Raw genomic sequence first — 21373 nt, 5'->3', positions numbered from 1 at the left:
TGTCTCTTCCTGGTACGTTTGCAACTCTAACATTCAACAGTTGTCGATGCGGAAGCCAGTGCTCAATTTAAACACAATTCTTGGATTATAGATGGATTCCAATGGCTTGCGATCAGCTACAAGAACAAACTGTCATCAGTATGTTAAAGGGTATAATTTTTGATGAGCTCGTAAGACAGGCAAAGCCTTTTACTCAGCTTGAGAGCATCTTTTCTCACCTTCTGCTGACAAAACAAACTGCAACCTTATTTCCGAGTCGTGGGTAAACTTCCCAGCACCTAACTGTATACTGGACTTGCATCAGCAGTTTGGGTTGGTGTGTCCATGTGAAAGTAAGCTAACGTTCTGGCTGTTGCCCCTCATACTTGTATAACACGAGACAGTATTCAGTATACTGGTCATACTGGTCCAAAATTGAATTTTGTGTCTTTTCTAATTATGCATATCAAGGGCTCCAACATCTCAAACTGTACAACACTCCTACTGCGGTAGTCGACAAGGTGAAGAAAGCTTCTTACCGCTGACATGTTTTCAGTTCCTCCAGCCTTCACTGCATCACTGCATCCTTCCTCTCTGGGTCTGCTGTTCTTCTGTCTGAACGAAATGCCCATAAAGCTTAAATGATCTATATAAAGCATATCCATGTTTTATTGTTGACTAGTTTAGGACACACCAAAGATAAGTCTTTTATACTCAAATGGTTCTATTATTAACTATGAAATTTGTATTCTAACATGTATTCTGGTTTCAACTCCAGTTACTGTTAGCCCTGTTTTAGAACCAGTTTGATCCATTATTTGTCTAAGTTCATCTGCTGTTGTTCTAGGCGCAGCTTTCTTTAATAATGGTGTCAGTTCTGATCACAGAATTATTTGGGTATCATTCCCCATAGAGACTGATCATTTACACAGTTTACAGTGAGGTGCATGTCGAAAGGTACTTTTATCTTTTTTTCAACCAGTCCTCTCAAGTTATATGCATTCTGTCATAGGACTGGGCTATGGCCAGTAAACAAGGATCTATAAGGGGGCCGACTTGCTTGTTTTTTATCTGTTCCTTGTGTCTGGGTATTGCATCTGCAGTAATTGTTTAAGCTCTGTCACTGCTGCAGTGCTGGGGGGCAATTTGAAACACCCCGTATTTTACGGGTGTATCTTTCCCTGACAATGACTCTCTCTCCTTCATTGACAATCTGCATATTCCATACAATCTCAGATTTTTGTTACACACTGCTTTGGAAATTGCTGTTAGATGAATAAGAGAATTATCTACCCTCTGTCTCTGAGATGTTGGAATGGCATTTAATGTTATCCAGTGATACTTATGTTTTTGGCGGGGGAACATCCTGCAGAAGTGATCTCATCCACAATGCTGATGGCATGTCAGATCTCATGCTGGCCATTAATTACCTTCTTATCCAGGACGGTCTGTGTTTCTGCATCTGCAACAATATTTATCTGACGTATCTATGAATCTTTCTCTACTAGGGCATCAGAACTAGAATCCAAATATTTTAATTTGGATTCATTCACCACTCCAATAAACAAAGCTTTGTATTTAAATTAAGTTGTGTCCCCCCCCCCCCCCCCCCCCCGTTTCAAAAACCCTCCAATGCCCTCTTCAATCCATCCCATCTTTTCTTTTGAAGAAAATCTTCTCCAGTCGAAGTCTCAGGTACCCGTTCCTAAAATCGTTTGTAAAGAGCAATCTGTGTTCATGTGTGGTTTATCTGGGGATATCCTGCAGGAATCACCATTAACCGGCGGTATAGGAAAACGGATTACGGTTAAACCAGCATAGTGAAATACATGTCCTGTTTCGAATATCCTATATCAAAAAATTATTGTGGACGTGTGACTTAGTATCACAAGTCATCAAAGTGTAATATCGACAGCTGCTAATCAACAAGCGTCTTTTCGAAGTGTACAGTACAGAGCACCCTCCTATGTCAGTCAGCAAATATTATTATTTTACCAAACGTATTTTCGAGAGTTTTCCACACTGGAATACGCGAATGTGCATCAACGATGTTGATGAGAACTGGCAATGCAGGGTGCTCGGGGAGGAAAAGGCACTTGAGGTCATTCACAAGTCGCGGGTGTCTAAACACACGACGGTCTTTGCGCTGTGTCTTCTTCGGTTAACCGGAAACAGTCGATGTTTACCGGCAAGCAACATTGTTCAAGCTAATGCATCCATGCGATATTGTTTTTAGACTCAAAGCACCCGCGATCACTATTTGGAGTGGGTACTGCAAAAGCCATCTTTAAAAACATAGACTCTGTTGTGAAATCGCTCATAAACAATGTCAAGCGCCGCTACCCTTCAGGCGCAAGTAACCTCCATTATGGAAATTTTAGCCAGAAGTGCCGTGGCGGAGATAATCAAACTTGTGGATGAAAGCTGCGCCGCGCTGCGCTCGGAAATGTCGCGGAGCCGCAGCGAGAACGAAGCGCTGAGGATGAAGCTGAAGCTAGTGGAGGGGGAGCTGAGCAGGCGGCCGAAGCGGCCGGACAGCCCTCACGATCGCCGTGCAGAGCTGCACTGCTACGCTCACGGGAGGAAAGGTAGTGCGTCTAGTTAATAAACACTTCTGCAAAAGGCTGTGAAATGCACACGCAGTTTCGGTGCAAATGTATCTCAAAATGGCATTTTGCATAATGGGATCTTGCTATAATGTGTATAAAAAGTACGTTAAACTACCTAAGTATTAAAGTGTACTGCATGTTTTTATGGGTAAAGTTGAATTAAGTTAACGTCCTTGAACATTTGTGTCCCTTTCCTGGCGGCCCCAGCAAAGGACCAGCCCCCCGTGGAGGTGACTCTGTGTGGGAGGACTTGGGACATGGACGTCTGGGGAGACGCAGCAGGCGCGGATCCAGCTTCAGAAGAGGACGTGCTGCAGTCCGCCTTTCCCAGGGACGCGGTAAGGGTGCAGCACTCTTTACGGGGGGCGGGTTACATGAGGGATTCGCGTAATGGCGACCTGGAGGGGGCGTCAGGCCGACCCAGCGCCTCACGCTGTCACTGATGGCTGGTCTAGGTGATGTACTGGGGGGAGGAAGAGCAGGAGGCGACCCTGATGAGGGGGAAGAAGCTGCAGGACTCCTGTCTGACCAGTATCCCTCCCCTAGGAGGGAACATCTGTGTCCAGGGTAGGTGACCCGGATGACCCTAAATACTGCGAGTGATGCATCATGGGTCAGAAATAACTAACAGCTAAATAAAAATGGAAATGTTAGCTTTTGTTTTTCTGTTATTGTTGTTGTATATTTTAATGAAAGTCATTACTAATTTTGTAAAAAATAAATTGTGAGATACCTGTTCTATAAAAGTCTATTTAAATTTTTATTGGGTTATATGAATTATCAGTTTCAGGTGAAATTGTATTAAGCTGTTTGTGATCCTGATCCCCGCACAGGGACAGACGCTCAGGAGAGACTCCGCACTGCACATGGCTTCAGTGATACGGGGACTGAGGGTGCAGGCGACTGCCCCTCTTCAGAAAGATCCAGAGAATCGGGGCTTCAGGACCCTTATACCCGCCCCTGTACTGAGACATCCCCTCCAGCAGGGGGCTCTGCTGTCAGCCGGTCCGCTAAAGGTTTAGCCGAGGAGAAGCCCGAAGCTGACCTGCTGACTTTAGTGGTCGTTAAAGAGGAAGCTGAGATGCAGCCTGTGTGCAGTGAGGAGGCGGCGATAGAGGGGCTTCACGCGAAACCCGGGCTCAGCGGCGGAAGGCAGCGAGACGTCAAGGCGGAGGGCTGGGGCTCACAGCAGCATCGGCCATTAGACAGACAAGATAGAGAGAAGCTCCCTGAGGACGCGAGTGTGGAGAAGGAGCATGCAAACAGCAGTAACCTCAGTATGAAAAACAGGACTCGGAGAAATCCTGTCACAGGGGCGAAACTGTACAGCTGTGCTCAGTGCGGAAAACAATTTAGTTACCAGAGTAACGTCTACAAGCACATGCGGATACATACTGGGGAGAAACCGTACAGCTGCACATACTGTGGAAGGAAGTTCACTCACCAGAGTAATCTGCAAGAACACATGCGCATCCACACCGGGGAGAAACCCTTCAGCTGCCCCGTGTGCGGCAAGCGCTTCACGCAGCAAAGCAGCCTGAAACGGCACCAGCGCGTGCACACGGGCGAACGGCCCTTCAGCTGCTCCCACTGTGGCAGGAGCTTCACGCGCTTCACCTACCTGAAAATGCACCAGCAGCTTCACGCCAAAGAGAAAACGGACGGCTGCGTTAAATATGGCAGAGGATTAAATTTCCGTCTCCGCGGTCAGTGTTCATAAAGCATCTCCGATTCATCCTAAGGATGATAATAAAAGAGCGTTTGGAGCGAAAATAACTTGTACCTCAAAGTAGCTATTTGGCTGTTACACCATGTAAGTGGGAAATAATGGTTCCTACAGATATTAGGACCCTTTTGTGTCGCGCTAACTCTGCTGTGCGCTGGTGCCTCGGTGGTCAGCAGCTTAGCTTCACATCTCTAGGGTTTTTGTCTCTGGCTTTGATTATGTGGAACCTGCATGTTCTTGTGAAACGTGGATTTCCTTCTGTAGTCCAAAGACTCCAAAGCTCTGAATGGCCCATAAAGTGTGACTGGGTATGTCCCTCACCTTGTGCCCTGTGGTGGGCTCCAGGAACACTGTCACCCTCTGCTAGAGAAGTAAAATCAGTGTCTGGAAATATTACATATAATCCACATTCATCTTTGGCAAAATACATTTTACTCAATCCAAACCATTTGAAGCCGGCAATAAATGAATGCTGGTTTTAGATGTGTAGTGTAGACGGGCTGTTAGCAGAAATTCTGTGTCTATTTTTGAATTTACTTTCATGTGTCCAGAGTTGCATTACAAAAGGAGGATGAGAGCATGAAATGGAATACCTTCATAGCAAGCTTCCTGTCTTCACGCTGAACTACGAGACCTGGTTTGACAAACGCGGGTATTTTGGATGGTCCTCTGTGCAAGTTTGTAAATTTTCCTCAGATTCTCTAATCCAGACAGTTCACGTTACTTGAATATTACTGAATATATTTATTTGCATATTTTTTCTGCATAGTTTCCTCCCAAAATAAAACTTGGTAAAAGCATTAATAAGTGGTTCTCAAATAGGTACCGCAGCATTTACATTTGTGGTAAAATCTAAAGTGACATCAGTATCCAAATTTTAATATAGCTATTTTAGCCCTTCCTCAGGGTTCTGCAAAGTTGCTTTAACAAAGTATTTCTTGAGTTAATTCTGTCACTGACACATGGCACACAAAAGTGGTCTGAAACAACATAGTTTTTCAGGACTCCATGCTCATTAAGTCTTTCTCACTAAGGATTTGAATTTTTTTTGTTCCTTCAATTTTGTTCTATTGAAAATTGCGCACGTCAAGAAATCCCCTAACTCGCATCTCCCATTCTGACAGATGCATAAACAAAAATATGTTATATATATATATGGTATAATTTGTATACTACATTAAAACTGCTACAAGACTAAGATTCCTGTTTCACTACAGCTTGATTTTCATTTTTGTATGAACCATGTAAAAATTGAAAGTGCTGAATATTAGCTTGACCCCCTCCAGGGCTGTGGCTCTGACTCCCCCCCCCCCCCCCTGACTCCCACTCGAGTCAGTGTGCTCTTCCTGTCTTTGTGTGTGTTTCCCCCTTCGGCACACAGTGTGTAGACCGCTCTGTCCAGACTACCCTCGACTGATATGGCGAGTTTCCGGATTCACGCTGCAGGGCTTCCTACCCCCACCCTACTGCTGTCATCCTCAGCTGGGCAGGATAAGACCTAACCCTCAAATTCAAAGTCAATAAAACATACACTGAATATATCAAAACAAAACTGCAACCAGAAATTGACTTTAATAAGTTGAGCTTAATAGCTTGACTGCACCTGTGAAAGATAAGAAGAATATGGTGCTTTAAGATGCTTGTGCTGTTTTAGCCTGTGAAAGATAAGGAGAATATGGTGCTTTAAGATGCTTGTGCTGTTTTAGCCTGTGAAAGATACGGAGAATATGGTGCTTTAAGATGCTTGTGCTGTTTTAGCCTGTGAAAGATAAGGAGAATATGGTGCTTTAAGATGCTTGTGCTGTTTTAGCCTGTGAAAGATACGGAGAATATGGTGCTTTAAGATGCTTGTGCTGTTTTAGCCTGTGAAAGATACGGAGAATATGGTGCTTTAAGATGCTTGTGCTGTTTTAGCCTGTGAAAGATAAGGAGAATATGGTGCTTTAAGATGCTTGTGCTGTTTTAGCCGGCGTCCTTCCCAGGCTGCATCCCGGTCGGGGCCTTGCTGTGACAAGGCCTGACTGAATGAGTAGTTCTTGGAATATGAATGACTTTTAGGCTGCTGTATTTTTAACACCGTGTACTGGATGCAGGGCACCCAGACTGGTACCGCTTCACAATAACGTATTCCGGCCAATTACTTTCAGTTGCTCAGTTCACAAACCGGCATGGCTGTATGCAACGCTCACAGAGAGTCTGGGGATGCTTGATTAATTCAGTAAAAATTAGTTTTATAACAAAAATATTACTTTATCCATTTGTTTACAAAAAAGGATATATCACATTAGAAATCATCGGGTGCTTTTTAATTAGTAATAATGCCAAACATTTGTGTTTGGTGTCCCTTTGGCAGCCAGTGACTACAACTGTAACTGCAACTAAAGAACAGAAATGAATGAGTCAGTCACAAAAATTATGACACTTAATAAAAAGAAAGTGCCTGTATGGAGGACATGTGCAGGTATGTTAAACATTGTTGGTCAATGGACTTTTGTTATGAAACCAACCAAATGTGCAATATTTTAAGAGAATTAAGCAAGCGTCCCAAGACTTTCTCTCAGCGCTATGCATTAACGTCCCAACTAATTTGCATTAAACCATCTGCCAAAAAGAAATGTAAAAAAAAAAAAAATGTGGCTTGCAATGGCCAACTTATACAACAATTATTTAAATCACACTGACCAAATAGAGAATAAAACTATTCAATATGGCCCCATCACTTGAAAATATGTGAGACTTTAATGACTTGGGACCAGAATTATAAAGTTGAATTCTTGAGCGTGACACGAAGCGGAACTCATGGACCCGAATCTTCCTGGAAATTTGGTGACGAGATTCAATGACTCAAAAGAAGCTTATTTGATTTTAAAATAAATTTAATAAAATCAATCAATCTTGCTTTTCTCTTCCACAATGAAGGTGTCGACTGGAGTCAAAACTCCAATTTTCCAATAAAAATAAATTAACGTTCTTCTGATTGCTTCAGAATAACTGATAGAGTAATTCCTGAATTACATAATGTACAGATTAAGATGTAAATTACATGTATAGTTACAAGGTACATGCCAATCATGGGCAAACTAAAAGTTACTGTTGAAAAAAGGACAGGAAATTTTTTTAAATATATAAATTATTTATAAACATCTTGCAGAAAATAAGCTGTGTCCTTAACTATGAGGAAAAGGCCCAAATGAGCATGTCCAATCAGACGTGCACCCGGGTAACCTACATCGTCCAATCAGACGTCCACCTGGGTACCCTACATCGTCCAATCAGACGTCCACCCGGGTAACCTACATCGTCCAATCAGACGTCCACCTGGGTACCCTATATCGTTCAAATCAGGCACACACCTTTTGTATGGTTCCATAAAGTTAGCGATTTATTTATTCAGCATCCTTAAACTGCCTACAGTAGGTATGCGTCCTGCGACGGCCTGCCACCCTGTACCCCAGCCTTCTACACTATGCTGCTTGGGATAGGCTCCACCCAAACCAAACCAAAGTATGTGATTGGAAGATGGATGACCAACCAGAGCACCCGTTGCAAGCAAAAGAGAGACTGAGGTTTGTCTCTTCAAAAATATCCAATAATTCTTTAATCACATGAAAATGTATTTATTTCATGACAGTGTTGCAGAACAAGTAATATTTTAATTTGTCAGGTGCTACATTTCACCCCTTAGAAGACGATGCCCTTTCAATGACTCTGAATAAAGTACAGCATTTTTTCATGATTATGCTAACTAGAGAAACCTATAAACAAAAAAGTAATTAAAAATGCCAGCTTCTCCCGAACTTAAAGCCGTCCTGTTTCTCTCGCGTGTGAGCCTGCTGGTGGATTTTAAGGTAGAAGTGCCGCGTGAAGCTCTTGCCGCACTGGGTGCAGCCGAAGGGCCGCTCTCCGGTGTGTATCCGCTGGTGCCGCTTCAGGTTGCTCTGCTGGGTGAAACACTTGCTGCACACGGCGCAGCGGTACGGCTTCTCGCCCGTGTGGATTCGAAGGTGCTCGTACAGGTTGCTCTGATGGGCGAAATGCTTGCCGCAGTGAATGCAGCTGTACGGTTTCTCCCCCGTGTGAATCCTCTGGTGGCGGTAGAGGTTATTGCGATGGCTAAAACTTTTCCCACACATTGTGCAGCTAAACAGCTTCTTTCCAGTTTGGTGCTCAAAGTGTACAAACAGGTTATTGAGATGGGCTGCACCATCCTCGTCGTCAGTACCGTTTGATGTAGTCTTTGATGTAACAGGCTTATTTTGAGTCTTTGTGCTGTTGAGGTTACTGCTGTTTGCATGCTCCTTCTCCGCACTCGCGTCCTCAGGGAGCTTCTCTCTATCTTGTCTGTCTAATGGCCGATGCTGCTGTGAGCCCCAGCCCTCCGCCTTGACGTCTCGCGGCCTTCCGCCGCTGTGCCCGGGTTTCGCGTGAAGCCCCTCTATCGCAGCCTCCTCACTGCACACAGGCTGCATCTCAGCTTCCTCTTTAACGACCACTAAAGTCAGCAGGTCAGCTTCGGGCTTCTCCTCGGCTAAACCTTTAGCGGACCGGCTGACAGCAGAGCCCCCTGCTGGAGGGGATGTCTCAGTACAGGGGCGGGTATAAGGGTCCTGAAGCCCCGATTCTCTGGATCTTTCTGAAGAGTGGCAGTCGCCTGCACCCTCAGTCCCCGTATCACTGAAGCCATGTGCAGTGCGGAGTCTCTCCTGAGCGTCTGTCCCTGTGCGGGGATCAGGATCACAAACAGCTTAATAAAATTTCACCTGAAACTGATAATTCATATAACCCAATAAAAATTTAAATAGACTTTTATAGAACAGGCATCTCACAAATTTTTTTTTACAAAATAAGTAATGACTTTCATTAAAATATACAACAACAATAACAGAAAAACAAAAGCTAACATTTCCATTTTTATTTAGCTGTTAGTTATTTCTGACCCATGATGCATCACTCGCAGTATTTAGGGTCATCCGGGTCACCTACCCTGGACACAGATGTTCCCTCCTGGGGGAGGGACGCTGGTCAGACAGGAGTCCTGCAGCTTCTTCCCCCTCATCAGAGTCGCCTCCTGCTCTTCCTCCCCCCAGTACATCACCTAGACCAGCCATCAGTGACAGCGTGAGGCGCTGGGTCGGCCTGACGCCCCCTCCAGGTCGCCATTACGCGAATCCCTCATGTAACCCGCCCCCCGTAAAGAGTGCTGCACCCTTACCGCGTCCCTGGGAAAGGCGGACTGCAGCACGTCCTCTTCTGAAGCTGGATCCGCGCCTGCTGCGTCTCCCCAGACGTCCATGTCCCAAGTCCTCCCACACAGAGTCACCTCCACGGGGGGCTGGTCCTTCGCTGGGGCCGCCGGGAAAGGGACACAAATGTTCAAGGACGTTAACTTAATTCAACTTTACCCATAAAAACATGCTGTGATTTCATAGAATTGGGTTAATGAAGTTTGGATAAACACTGGATAAAATGTTCCGTAGAACATTCAACCATCCATGCATCTTCCAACCACTTATCCTAGTCAGGGTTGCGATGCAGCCTGTCAGGTAGCACAGGACACAACGCAGCGGGACACTCCGCATGGGATGCCAGTCCATTGTGGGCACATGCACACATAAATACTGCTGTAAATTCACACAGCTATTCTGTGGAGTTTTTATAAATTCCCGTGAATCTCAAGGTCACGAGACCCAGGACTCTACCAGCCGGCCTCACAGTTTCGGGGCACAAATAAAACAACGGTGACCCAAAGAGGGAGACTTTCGGGAAAGGGCGTGCCGATTTGCTTTAGGAGACGTGGTTTTCAAACATCATTACCAGGAATATTTCTTCATGCTGTTAGATCTCTGGAAATTAACCTGGACAAACTACTGCTCACTACTTGCTTAATGCTATTAAAGGATACGCTTTCACGATGACTTTCTGTTCTATTACGACATGGAAGACATCCATAACACCTACTTCAGCACTGTCTAAGGAGGTCTTGCCTGCTGGGTGCTGACAAAGACACATATGCAGCAACAAAAGAAAAGATTTTCTTACATGAACAGCAAATTATTAAGAGCTTTTGCCAGTTAACTACAAACCACTTTACTCTCCTATAAAGTTTTGCATGTATACTATAAACGCTTTGCATGTACAGCAGCCGTTGTCTCATAAAATAACACAGTCGGTCAAACATTAGATCATTTCTATCACGCTACAAAAGATGTGTACAGCAATACACCACAACAGCTCCACACAAATAACCAAAACCTTAAAATGAGAAAACCCAGTAAGAAATCCCTATTCACCACTACTGCTACTGAGCAGCTCATAGACTCTTTGGCCTAGACTGGGACGTATTTAACTTGCTATTTGACAAGCAGAACCGTAAAAAGGCAGCAGGGACTGACTGTGTATCTCTAGCTACAGTAAAACACAGGGCCGGCCAACTTGCTCCAGTCTTTTCAGATATTTTCAATCAATCATTGTCCCAGTGCCCAGTGCCAGACCGTTTCAAATATTCTCTTCCTGTACCTGTTCCAAAAAAGGATAAAAATAACCGGCCTTAATCACTATAGGCACATCACACTAACATCATCCATCTTGAAACTTGTTGCAGGGCTACCTGGAGCCGATCCCAGTCAGCGCAGGATACTAGGCTAGGGCCCGCCTTAGACAGGACGCCAGTTTATTAAAGGGGACACAGACACACAGATATTCATACAGAATGGGAAAATCAGAGATTCCGCTTAGCCTAACTTCAGGCTTTTGGGAAGAAACCCCAGCAAGAAAATGGAAACTTCACACAATCAGCTGCAGTCAGTGGGATAAGGACAAAACCTTAATGTCTGATTCTCAGCTACCTGATAAACGTCAGTGCTACTCCCCTGAATCCCCTGCATTTTTGTACATAAGGCCAACAGTTCAGTGGACGATGCTGAGAACATCGGCCTACACATTGTCCTGCAACATCATGGTCTTGGAGACACATATGCTAGAATCCAGACGTGCTCATCGTTTTTAACACAATCATTCCTGACTTCCCACTGAGCAAACTCTCACATGTGAATGTTATTCAGTCCATTTGCAAATTAATTCTCAGTTTTCTGACTCACTGGGAGCAGTATGTTTGACTAGGGCTCGATCATTCGGCTTTCCATGCTATTAGGGCATGCACACCAGTTACTGCATTTACACCGACTCCTTGATTAAATTGCTTAAGTTTGCAGACAATACCACACTAATAAAGCTCATCGTAAATGGCAATTAGACCCGGTACAGGAAGTAGGTGGATTGCCTGACGATGTGTCGTGCTTCTCAAATGCTGGATTTCAATGCCATTAAACCTGCATAAATGATCTTTTTAGTCCCCATACAGTTCTTTTGATATTGATATAAATTCACTCAAATGAAAAGTATGACTTATTTTAAATGGAATAATGGTTAGAATATTATCACTTAATATTCTAACCATTATTCCATTTAAAATCCAATGTGCTGAAATGCGGAACGCAAAGAACGATAAAATGTGTCACTGTCCAAATACAGTTCGCATTGTAGTACCGGAGAGACGTTACTGAAAGTGCGATTATATCTCCTGTCACCGTCTGGTTTGGTTATGCTACTGAACATCATCAGGGATGTGACTGGCTGCAGTCTTCCATCCCCAGAAGTGCCGTACAAACCAACCGCAGTGAACAGGGGCCCCAGTATTGTCGCAGACAAACTCTTACCCTGGTCATCTTTCATTTCAAAAGCTTCCCTCCAGATAACTTGCATTTTAAAGCAATCAAAAATACACACCTGTGCAGTTTCCTTCTTTCATGCTATTACTGCCTAGTTTAACATCTTGTCCAAAATTACAATTTACCACATCCAATGTCAATTGTTTGCACACTTGTGCTTCTCTGACAGGTTTTGTGCTCATGTCTTATTCATACTCTGATGTCTATGTTTTGAGCCATTAATACCAGGGATGTAGAACCAAGGGAAATGGGGGGGTGGGGGTTTGGGGGGAGGGGGGGCATGTACCCCCCAATATTTTTTTGCCTTCACCCTCCCCCTTCAGAAAATAGACCTTTGCCTTTAAATCAGTAAGTTTTTTTCCATCCCAATATCAAACTCTCTCCTACTACCGTAACCAACACATCTGTGTCTGTTTTGTGTCTCCCTGAAGTTTCTTTACATATTATCTTATGTTAAAGTTTGATTTGTGTGGATTTATGTGGAGCAGATTCCTGATACTCCAAAAGGTAAATTTAGTACTTCTGATTATGACCAGGAAAGGCAACTGGACGTTGTGTTTATGGATGGATGGATGATAGATATATAAATAGCTAGTTTTCATAGAAAACAGCAAGTAACCAGCAAACAAAATGACATGTCTACACTTCTAACGTCAGTGTCTTGCAGAAACGTTCGTATTAATATAACATGTTTTTGTGGCTGTTACATGATCTACCTTTCTCTTCCTCCTCCAGGACGCGGACGGTGCTGTGTAACTCCACGCACTGATCCTGGGGGCTGTCCGGCCGCTTCGGCCGCCTGCTCAGCTCCCCCTCCATCAGCTTCAGCTTCATCCGCAGCGCTTCGTTCTCGCTGCGGCTCCGCGACATTTCCGAGCGCAGCGCGGCGCAGCTCTCATCCACAAGTTTGATTATCTCCGCCACGGCGGTCTTGGTCAGGATTTCCATGACGGATGTTAACTGTCCCCGGAAAGCAACAGAAGTCGACATTTTTTAGGAAGCTAGCTCGCATCACACGCTTTAGGATCTGTGTGGGATTATCGGCACTGTCTGGATAGCCGACAATCTGCAACACTTCAGACTAGAAAAAGGTTCTTGCGGTTACACCAGTCTCATTTGCCTGTGCTAGCTAACGGTGATACACTAGCCGGAACAGTTCGGGAGCTAAGTGGCTAACAGCTAATCACGCGCTACTTCCGGGCCACTGGGTCGTCGGGCAAAGACTGTCATTTGAGAGACCTTCGACTTGTGGATATAGTGCACACGCTGCCTTTAGAGCGGCAGATTTTAATAATCAGGTAATCAATATAAAATCGAGGAAAATATATGTATTCTACATGCATATATCAATACATTTGTTTTTCGACATAGTTGAAACTACAGATAGAATAAATATGTGTTCAAAACTAATGGTGTGTAGGACAACTCATGCATTTTCCTCAAATATGATTTTTTTTTTAATCAATTTGCATGCTTGTGTATGTTATAGTACAGCAATTCGCGTAGATATGCCTCTGGCGTCTTTGGCTCTGCCGGTCCATTTAACAGACTTTGAAACTCACTGTGGGAGAGAATCTTAAGCACTGTCTGATTTAACTCAATGTGAAGCAATAATGTATCTAAGTAAGTTAAACAAATTAGTGGTTTATAACGCATGATAATAGCTACTTTCATTAGCATTCACAATAGATTATAAATGATAGGATGCACATATTTTTTTCCCACTGTTTCCAAGTGTCAGTGCATAGGACACAGGACACATCCATCACATTCAGTTTCATGTTGCTTGTTTGTATGATCTGCCTTCACCCAATGTGTAGTTTTCTGATGGTCCTTGTGGATTCCTGCTTAATGTCCATTTAACAGTAATGGATTTTACCCTTCTTGGTTTTAGTTTCCTTGTCTTAGCTTTTACCTCCATTGATTCACCATTTGCAGTTCACTGTAATTGAATTCTGCTCTCTCTCTCTCTCTGTTTTGTGCAGATTGCATGTTCTCATTTTGTTGTGGGGGTCTCGGCCTGCAGTCCAGAAATGTGTGGTTAGGAGCATTGGAGCCTCTAAATTGCCCATAATGAGTGAGTGTGTGTGTCCTGTTACAGACTGACATCCCATCCAGGAAGTCCCCCTGCCTTGTGCCCTGTGCTTCTTCGATTAGGCCCCAAACTCTCAAGCACTTTGTGCTGAATAAGCTGCTGGATGATGGATCGATTTTCATGAGCTGTAACTGTTATGATTTTTATCCTGCTCATTTTCCATCTCTCTGCTTTATACGAAAGAACAAATTGGAAAAAAAGAATCACAGGCCTTTAGATTTGTTCTTCGTGTGTTTTCATTTAGATTTCCTTGCTCCCTTATTCTGGTCCTTCCATTTACACTTCATGACATTGTTAAAGAACGTCACAGCAATGAACGTCCCTCATGACCTGAATAGAAGACAGAACGTTTTGGAGGAATGACACAATATTGACCTGACAGCATGTAATAATAAAATTAGTGATTCCTATATGCATATTTTCTTGATGTCGGTTTTCTATATCATGATCCAGTGAACTCTATGTAGGAAATAAAACTAAGAAATAATTCAAACCTGGCCAGCTAATCATAAGAATCTTAATTATCATAATTAATGCAGTCAGGGGAAATCTCGATTCAAATAATGGTATCAACAATCATTTTAACCCACCACTGCTGGGATCAGCTACGTCAGAAACAGACTGTTCGGCGCTACATATAGAAAACCACCAGGATTGAGTCATTTTAAGTGTCAGCTTCACCACTCATATTCAAAATGCTGGTTAAAATCATTCTACACCTGCACCATTGGGAGAATCCTGGCTGGGAGCATTGTCACCTGGTTTGGTAGTTGCACCAAGTAGGACAGCACAGCCCCGTGAACCTGCAGGCCACTTGCAGGTAGCATTGCAGGGAAAAGGCATTGAAAATAAAAATTAGACCTTACTCACCCCCACAACAACCATCTCTCCCTGCTGTGGTCAGGGATACACTATCACAACCTGAGATAGAGGAAAAGCTTAAACTTTCAAGCCATTCATATTCTGAATGAGGACTCCCATAGCTAAAGAATCACTTTACATTCTTTATCAACCACCTGTCGTTCCACCTTTTTCAATTGTTGATATGCTGTTCTCTATTTAATTGTCTACTTACAGTCTGTAATTACGGGTTTGCTCTTTTCTTTGTATTGCGCATTTCGTCGAGCACAATCCATGAAGCAGGCGAAAAAGCTTCTCACTGCACAGTTGTGAAGTGTCTTATTGTGTGTGTGTGACAAACAAAAACTTGAAAAGCGTTATAAATTAAATTGAATTCTGTCTGTATGCGGAATTATGTTTGGGCTTCGGGGCTTTCCGTAGAATGCAGTGCGTATGTGATTTGTCCGATCTGACGGTGTTTAAAAACATGTTGATATAAATTGGTCAACAGCTCCACCAAGGGGACAGACACGGAGATAATGCCGGAAAAGGGCCATCCTCCTTTTCACGAAGGAAATGGGGTTTCGGATGCTGGCTGCCGTTCTGTTAAACTTCACTTTCGATAGTTGTGTCATGCTTGCGTAATTCAAGTCGCCAGCTGCCTACTTGGCGTGTGCGATTTTAAACATATTTCCGTATTAGGGTATGTGAAATCCGCTTCTGAAATGTCGGATTCTGTTATATTCCAGAGCCATTTAACATCCATCATGGAAATCCTTACCAAGACCGCCGTTGCGGAGATAATTAAACTTGTGGATGAGAGCTGCGCCGCGCTGCGCTCGGAAATGTCGCGGAGCCGCAGCGAGAACGAAACGCTGAGGATGAAGCTGAAGCTGATGGAGGGGGAGCTGAGCAGGCGGCCGAAGCGGCCGGACAGCCCCCAGGATCAGTGCGTGGAGTTACACAGCACCGTCCGCGTCCTGGAGGAGGAAGAGAAAGGTAGATCATGTAACAAAGTCCTTAGCCAGTCATTCCCATGCAGTGTATTTGCTTTTGAAACACGTGTGTAAAACACTGTTCAGATTTAGACCCATCAGACGCAAAAGCACGCATATATAACTACGGTGTTATTTTCTCACGGCATTTACATGTACGTTATACGGCATAAGTTTTATATTGATATTATTCGGTGATTTCAGAGGCGTATAGGCATTCACTGAGGCCCCAGAGCTTCTTGAATGATCATCTCAAATATTTTGTGCAGCAGTAATAGCTGTAAACCGGGGGTGTGGTTCTATCTGGTATATTCAAAGGGCGCTTGACACAGTGCCCCTTGCCTATATGGTAGATCCAGACCATGAGTGATTTAGTGAAGATATCCATGTATATTTGTATCCCGTTCCAGAGGAGATGGCTCTCTGTGGGAGGACTTGGGACATGGATGTTTGGGGAGATGCTGCAGGTGTGGATCCAGCTTTGGAAGGGGACGTGTTGCAGTCCAGTTTTCCCATGGATGCGGTGAGTGTTTGCTGTTTAAGGTTCATGAGGGATCCTCACCTGAGACGCTTCCTCCTGTAAGGCATTGCAGCCAAATTCTCCGGGTTGTGTTGGAGAGTTTATGGGTTGATGTCCGGGTGTCGTCCTTATAATGATGGTGGTGGTTGCAGGCACTGGCGGATTTAGGCATGGCTGATATGAGAGGTCGGTGTTCCGTCGCTCATTTTCGTGTCACATCGATCATGTCACCATTTGGGTCGGTTAACCTTGGCGTGGTTGCCCTGATTCTAGTGTTTGTGAGCTTGGCATAACTACGAGATGTGCAGTACTAATGTGATTAGTAAAATCAGCTTAAGATTTCATCATTGTTTGTATCATTCCAAATGTCTTAAAAATGACATTAAGTGACTAATGGTGCTTTTTTTTATTTGAAGGGGGGGGGGGGGATTTACAAGAGACTTACAAGCTACAACTGCTACTGGTTGCAGGTAACATACTTAGGAGAGGACATGCAACAGACGGCACTGTTGAGAGAGAAGAGGCTGCAGGACTCCTGCCTGACCAGTATCCCTGCACCAGGATTGGGTAGGTGACCAAAATATTCCTAAACACGGCTATGAGGCATTATGGGCCAGTAGGCCATAGGAATAATTTTTCATGTTTTTTCACCTATCGTTAATTATATAAAACCAAATTGAAATAGCTGTTGGCTTATGGATGTGTTGCTTGTTCAGGGATTGAAGGTCTGTATCTCTTGCAGTTGTCTTGAAGTGTATATGTTTTTACACTTTTCACAGCAGTTGATAGTCAAGATGGACTTAACTCTGTGCAAGACTTTGGTGATGTGGGCATTTATGACCACTCTTCTGCAGAGATACCCCCTCCAGCAGGGGGCTCTGCTGTCAGCCGGCCCGCTAAAGTTTTAGCTGAGCAGAAACCCGAAGCTGACCTGCTGACTTTAGTGGTCGTTAAAGAGGAAGCTGAGATGCAGCCTGTGTGCAGTGAGGAGGCTGCGATAGAGGGGCTTCACGCGAAACCCGGGCACAGCGGCGGAAGGCCGCGAGACGTCAAGGCGGAGGGCTGGGGCTCACAGCAGCATCGGCCATTAGACAGACAAGATAGAGAGAAGCTCCCTGAGGACGCGAGTGCGGAGAAGGAGCATGCAAACAGCAGTAACCTCAGTATGAAAAACAGGACTCGGAGAAATCCTGTCACAGGGGCGAAACTGTACAGCTGTGCTCAGTGCGGAAAACAATTCAGCCACCAAAGTAATGTGTACAAGCACATGCGGATACATACTGGAGAGAGACCATTCTGCTGTGCCGCTTGTGGGAAGTGCTTCACGCAGCAAAGCAACCTCAGAAGACACCAACTGATACACACGGGGGAGAAGCCGTTCGGCTGTACCCAGTGTAGCAAGAGTTTTACACGCCTGTTTTACCTTAAAATACACCAGCAGGCTCACAGCAGACAGTCACAGCAGCTATGATGAATTTGACAAGCTGGAATTCCTGGCTCCTGAACTGTATGTCATCCAGTACATAATCCTTGGATAAGGACAAATTACTTTTGCTCTGAGAAAAAAATGGTGCATAGTAACGGGATTAGATGAACTGAAAGTAATTTTGTGTGTGTGTGTGTGTGTGTGTGTATACACACGACTATATATCTGTATAAATTCCAGTACGTATTCTCCTTATTTGTTTTTATTTGGTGTGATTTTTATATAATGTATACACACACACACACACACACACACACACACTGACATGGGGAAAAAAATGAGACCACAGCACAATTTATGGATTTGCTTCTGTGAATAATGTATTTTTTTGCAAACTCCCTGCTTCTCATTAATCAAGGGCTTCTTCCTTGCTTTATGGGTCTTCAGTCCTGCCTCTCGGAGCCTGATACGAACTGTCCTAGCAGTGCATTTCACACCTGCACTTAATGTTTCCCAACCTTTCAAAGGTCACTTGATGTCATCCTCCGATCCGTGAGAAACTGCCGGATAAGTTGACGGTCATGTCTGGCATTAGAATGTTGCTTCTTCACTTTACCTGGCTGGTTTCTTGTCGTTCCCAGTGTCTCCTGCTTCACCTTGTTCTTGTGCTGCTGTCTTAGAAATTTTTAACCTGGAAACAACCTGCTGCTCAGCTAGCCTCCTGCCAACAGAACCACGATTTAACTATGATTTAAGAATGCAGATTTATTTAAAAAGATATGGTTTTAAAAAGTGGTCTCTTAATTTTTTCCACAGTTGTGTGTGTGTGAATTTAAATCAAATAAAAAGTTTTTACACAAGAATGTTCTGGAACTAGTTTTACTTCATATTTCTCTGCAGTTTCTCTTGCCTTTTTACAAGCACTCTTCCTTGTATCTGTGAAGTGACGTAAGCAGCTGAGTGTGAGGTACGAAGACCTGTGAGGTGCTCACATCTTTGACAGAAGGATCTCCAGGACTGCAGGAATTTCTTTTGTGTTCTTTGATAAACAGTTGACTTTATTCCGAAAGCTAAATGATTGCATTGTTTAAATGAGCATTTTTGGCACAATATGTGTTCTGAGTAAATTCTCAGCGTAAAATGCAAGTCCCCGGCTGGTAAAACAGTCATATCAATGCTGCAGAGACCAATTTCAGCGAGTTTATGAAATTTGAAATGCGCAAGGAGACTACCAGCAGAGGGTAGATAAATCCCCTTTAAGTTTGGAGGAGGGGAATCACATTTACATTTATCCCTGTCCCAAAGCATTACTTGGTTTTGCAATATAACTGTTCCAGTGTTGAATGAAAAGACTAAATATACTGCTTAAAAATGTGCTTGCAGTTTTATCTGTCTATTTTTCATTGCTTATGCAGCACAGAGTCACGGTGAGACATTATGGTCCAGTTAAGTCTCCATTTCACTTCATGGTTTTGTAGCACAGAGAAGCGCACATTAACACTGGGGAACATGCAGACACCTTGCAGAGAGAGCTGGGGACAGACTCAGAAGCAGAGATTTCATGGCAGGGGGGGCCACTGCAAAATGTACTCCCCATCCCGGTCAGCAGATTTTTTCCTATTGGCCTCCCCTCTGCCTCTGACAGGACCCATAACACAAGAGGCCGCAGTGCTACTCACTGACCCACCATACCAGGGTGCTTTATCTAGATATAAACCTTATTTTTATTCCCAACTGATTATATCACATTGTTCAGTTTGTCCACGTGGGTATTTGCGGTTAAAATACATTGGTGACTTTTTTGGGTGGCTGGTGTGGCCAGGCATCGTTCGTATAATATGGGTATAGAAGCATTTGCACATGGCAAGTGTTCCCAATGCTACCCATTCAGTGAAGTTTGGGAAGGTATAACCGAAAGTGAGGGGTAAGTGGGCTGCACCTCTGTGTCCATGATCAGGAGGCCGGCAGTTTGAGACCCGGCCTCATCTGGAACAGGCGCATGCCTATGGGCCCTTGAGTAAGGCTCTTAACCCTCAGCTCCAGGGGGGCCACACATTGGCTGACCCCTGTTTTAGGGACAGCAAGATGGGGCAGGTAAAGAAAAGAATTACTTATGCAAATGGAAAATAAAGGATTTATTTAATTTGTAAGATCATATTTTGATTATGCGAAGTGGAACCTTTCTCCGTTTGCTAATTTAATGTTCCACTAATGTTCCACTAACCAAAAGACTCTGGAGAGTGTTGGAGAGTTGACAAGCTCGGATAAAGGAATATATATCTTCAAAGTAATCAAGAATCAACCCATAAACTCTCCAACACAACCCAGTGAATTTGGCTGCAGTCACTGGGGGTGAGAGTCTGTTTTCGTTCATCTGTACTGTTAACCAAAATAGTGGAAGACTCCGCCTGTCTAAACACTAAGGATCTGCGCCAATGTAATCAACCATCAGTGTCGATAAAAGAAGTGCGACAAACAGATTTTCCCACTGTTCATACCACTCAGAACAAATTTATACATGTATTTACTGCTTTGATAAAATTTGCTCATTCTAGTAGCTGAACTTAAATGATTTGAACTGTGTGTGTGTGTACAGGTGGATTTTTTAAACTAAATGTCATTCATTTTTATTGATTTTTAAATGTCATTGATCTTTATTGTGTTTTGTACATCATTTTTGTAACCTACAGACGTTACTGTGATTTATATCTGTGATGCCAAAGAACAGCAAGTGTAAATATTTCATAAAAACAAGTGTTGATGCTCAGTTGCATAATGCTTGAGTGGTTTTTGGAAACAAGCCATGTACCATCCATCCATTAGATTTCATCTGGTACAGGGTATCTGGGAGCCTTGAGCCTATCCCAAGAAGCACAGGAAACAAGACTGGGGACACACTCAAGTACTATTGGTGATTCAGAAAGTTAATGGTTTTGACGTTGTGGGAGATGAGGCACCTAGAGGAATCCCAGGGAGAACACGATCCAACATACAGAGCAGAGGTAGGATTGAAACTCAAATTAATCTCTGCTGGATGTGTGGGCCAATGCCCCCCCCCCCCCTATTGTGAATACCCAGTTATCTAACCTCCAGAAACTTCGTATCCATCCACCCATTTTCTGTAACCGCTTTTCCTACTCGGGGTCATGGGGGATCCTGAGCCTATCCTGGAGGCTACAGGCTCAAGGCAGGGAACAAGCCAGCCAATCGCAGGGCTCAGTCACACACCATTCACACTTATGGCCAATTTGGCAACTCACCTCAGCATGTTTTTGAACATGCACACATAGAACCAAGGCAGACACTCAAATCCTGGTCCCAGAGGTGTGAGGCAACAGTGCTGACAACTGTGTCACGTGCTGCCCCTGTATTCAGTATCAACTACATAAACACCAAACAAAATTTGTTTAATGTAAACAGCAAACAAATTTCAAAATTTTATTTATTTAATTTTAT

The 21373-nt window shown here is 43.9% G+C and overlaps 3 protein-coding genes across 3 annotated transcripts in view; 1 reads left to right on the top strand and 2 right to left on the bottom strand.

Moving 5' to 3' along the window:
* The window catches only part of LOC111855049 (AMP deaminase 2-like), a 40731-nt gene extending 40194 nt beyond the window's left edge, over nt 1-537 (bottom strand). The window contains exon 1 of the mRNA XM_072715075.1: nt 519-537. The gene's annotated coding sequence lies outside the window, so the exon portion shown is untranslated. The remainder of the gene's footprint in view (nt 1-518) is intronic.
* A 1587-nt stretch (nt 538-2124) lies between these two features.
* Nucleotides 2125-18780, top strand: LOC111855038 (uncharacterized). Its single transcript, XM_072714917.1, has 8 exons — nt 2125-2567; nt 2796-2926; nt 3044-3155; nt 3422-4302; nt 15603-15975; nt 16382-16494; nt 16962-17058; nt 17271-18780. Exons 1-8 carry the CDS (start codon nt 2306-2308, stop codon nt 17960-17962), a joined length of 2661 nt encoding a protein of 886 aa, XP_072571018.1. The 5' UTR covers nt 2125-2305; the 3' UTR covers nt 17963-18780.
* On the bottom strand, nt 7948-13235 carry LOC111855037 (uncharacterized). The gene is made up of 4 exons (XM_023833636.2): nt 12758-13235; nt 9527-9657; nt 9298-9409; nt 7948-9031 (listed from the first exon to the last, which is right to left on the bottom strand). Exons 1-4 carry the CDS (start codon nt 13029-13031, stop codon nt 8088-8090), a joined length of 1461 nt encoding a protein of 486 aa, XP_023689404.2. The 5' UTR covers nt 13032-13235; the 3' UTR covers nt 7948-8087.
* Nucleotides 18781-21373: the final 2593 nt, after the last annotated feature.

The sequence above is a fragment of the Paramormyrops kingsleyae genome, chromosome 8, assembly GCF_048594095.1.
Source record: "Paramormyrops kingsleyae isolate MSU_618 chromosome 8, PKINGS_0.4, whole genome shotgun sequence".
In the NCBI taxonomy this organism is placed as follows: domain Eukaryota; kingdom Metazoa; phylum Chordata; class Actinopteri; order Osteoglossiformes; family Mormyridae; genus Paramormyrops; species Paramormyrops kingsleyae.
Note: the sequence above shows the minus strand (reverse complement) of the source record. Positions and strands in the feature narration are given on the sequence as shown.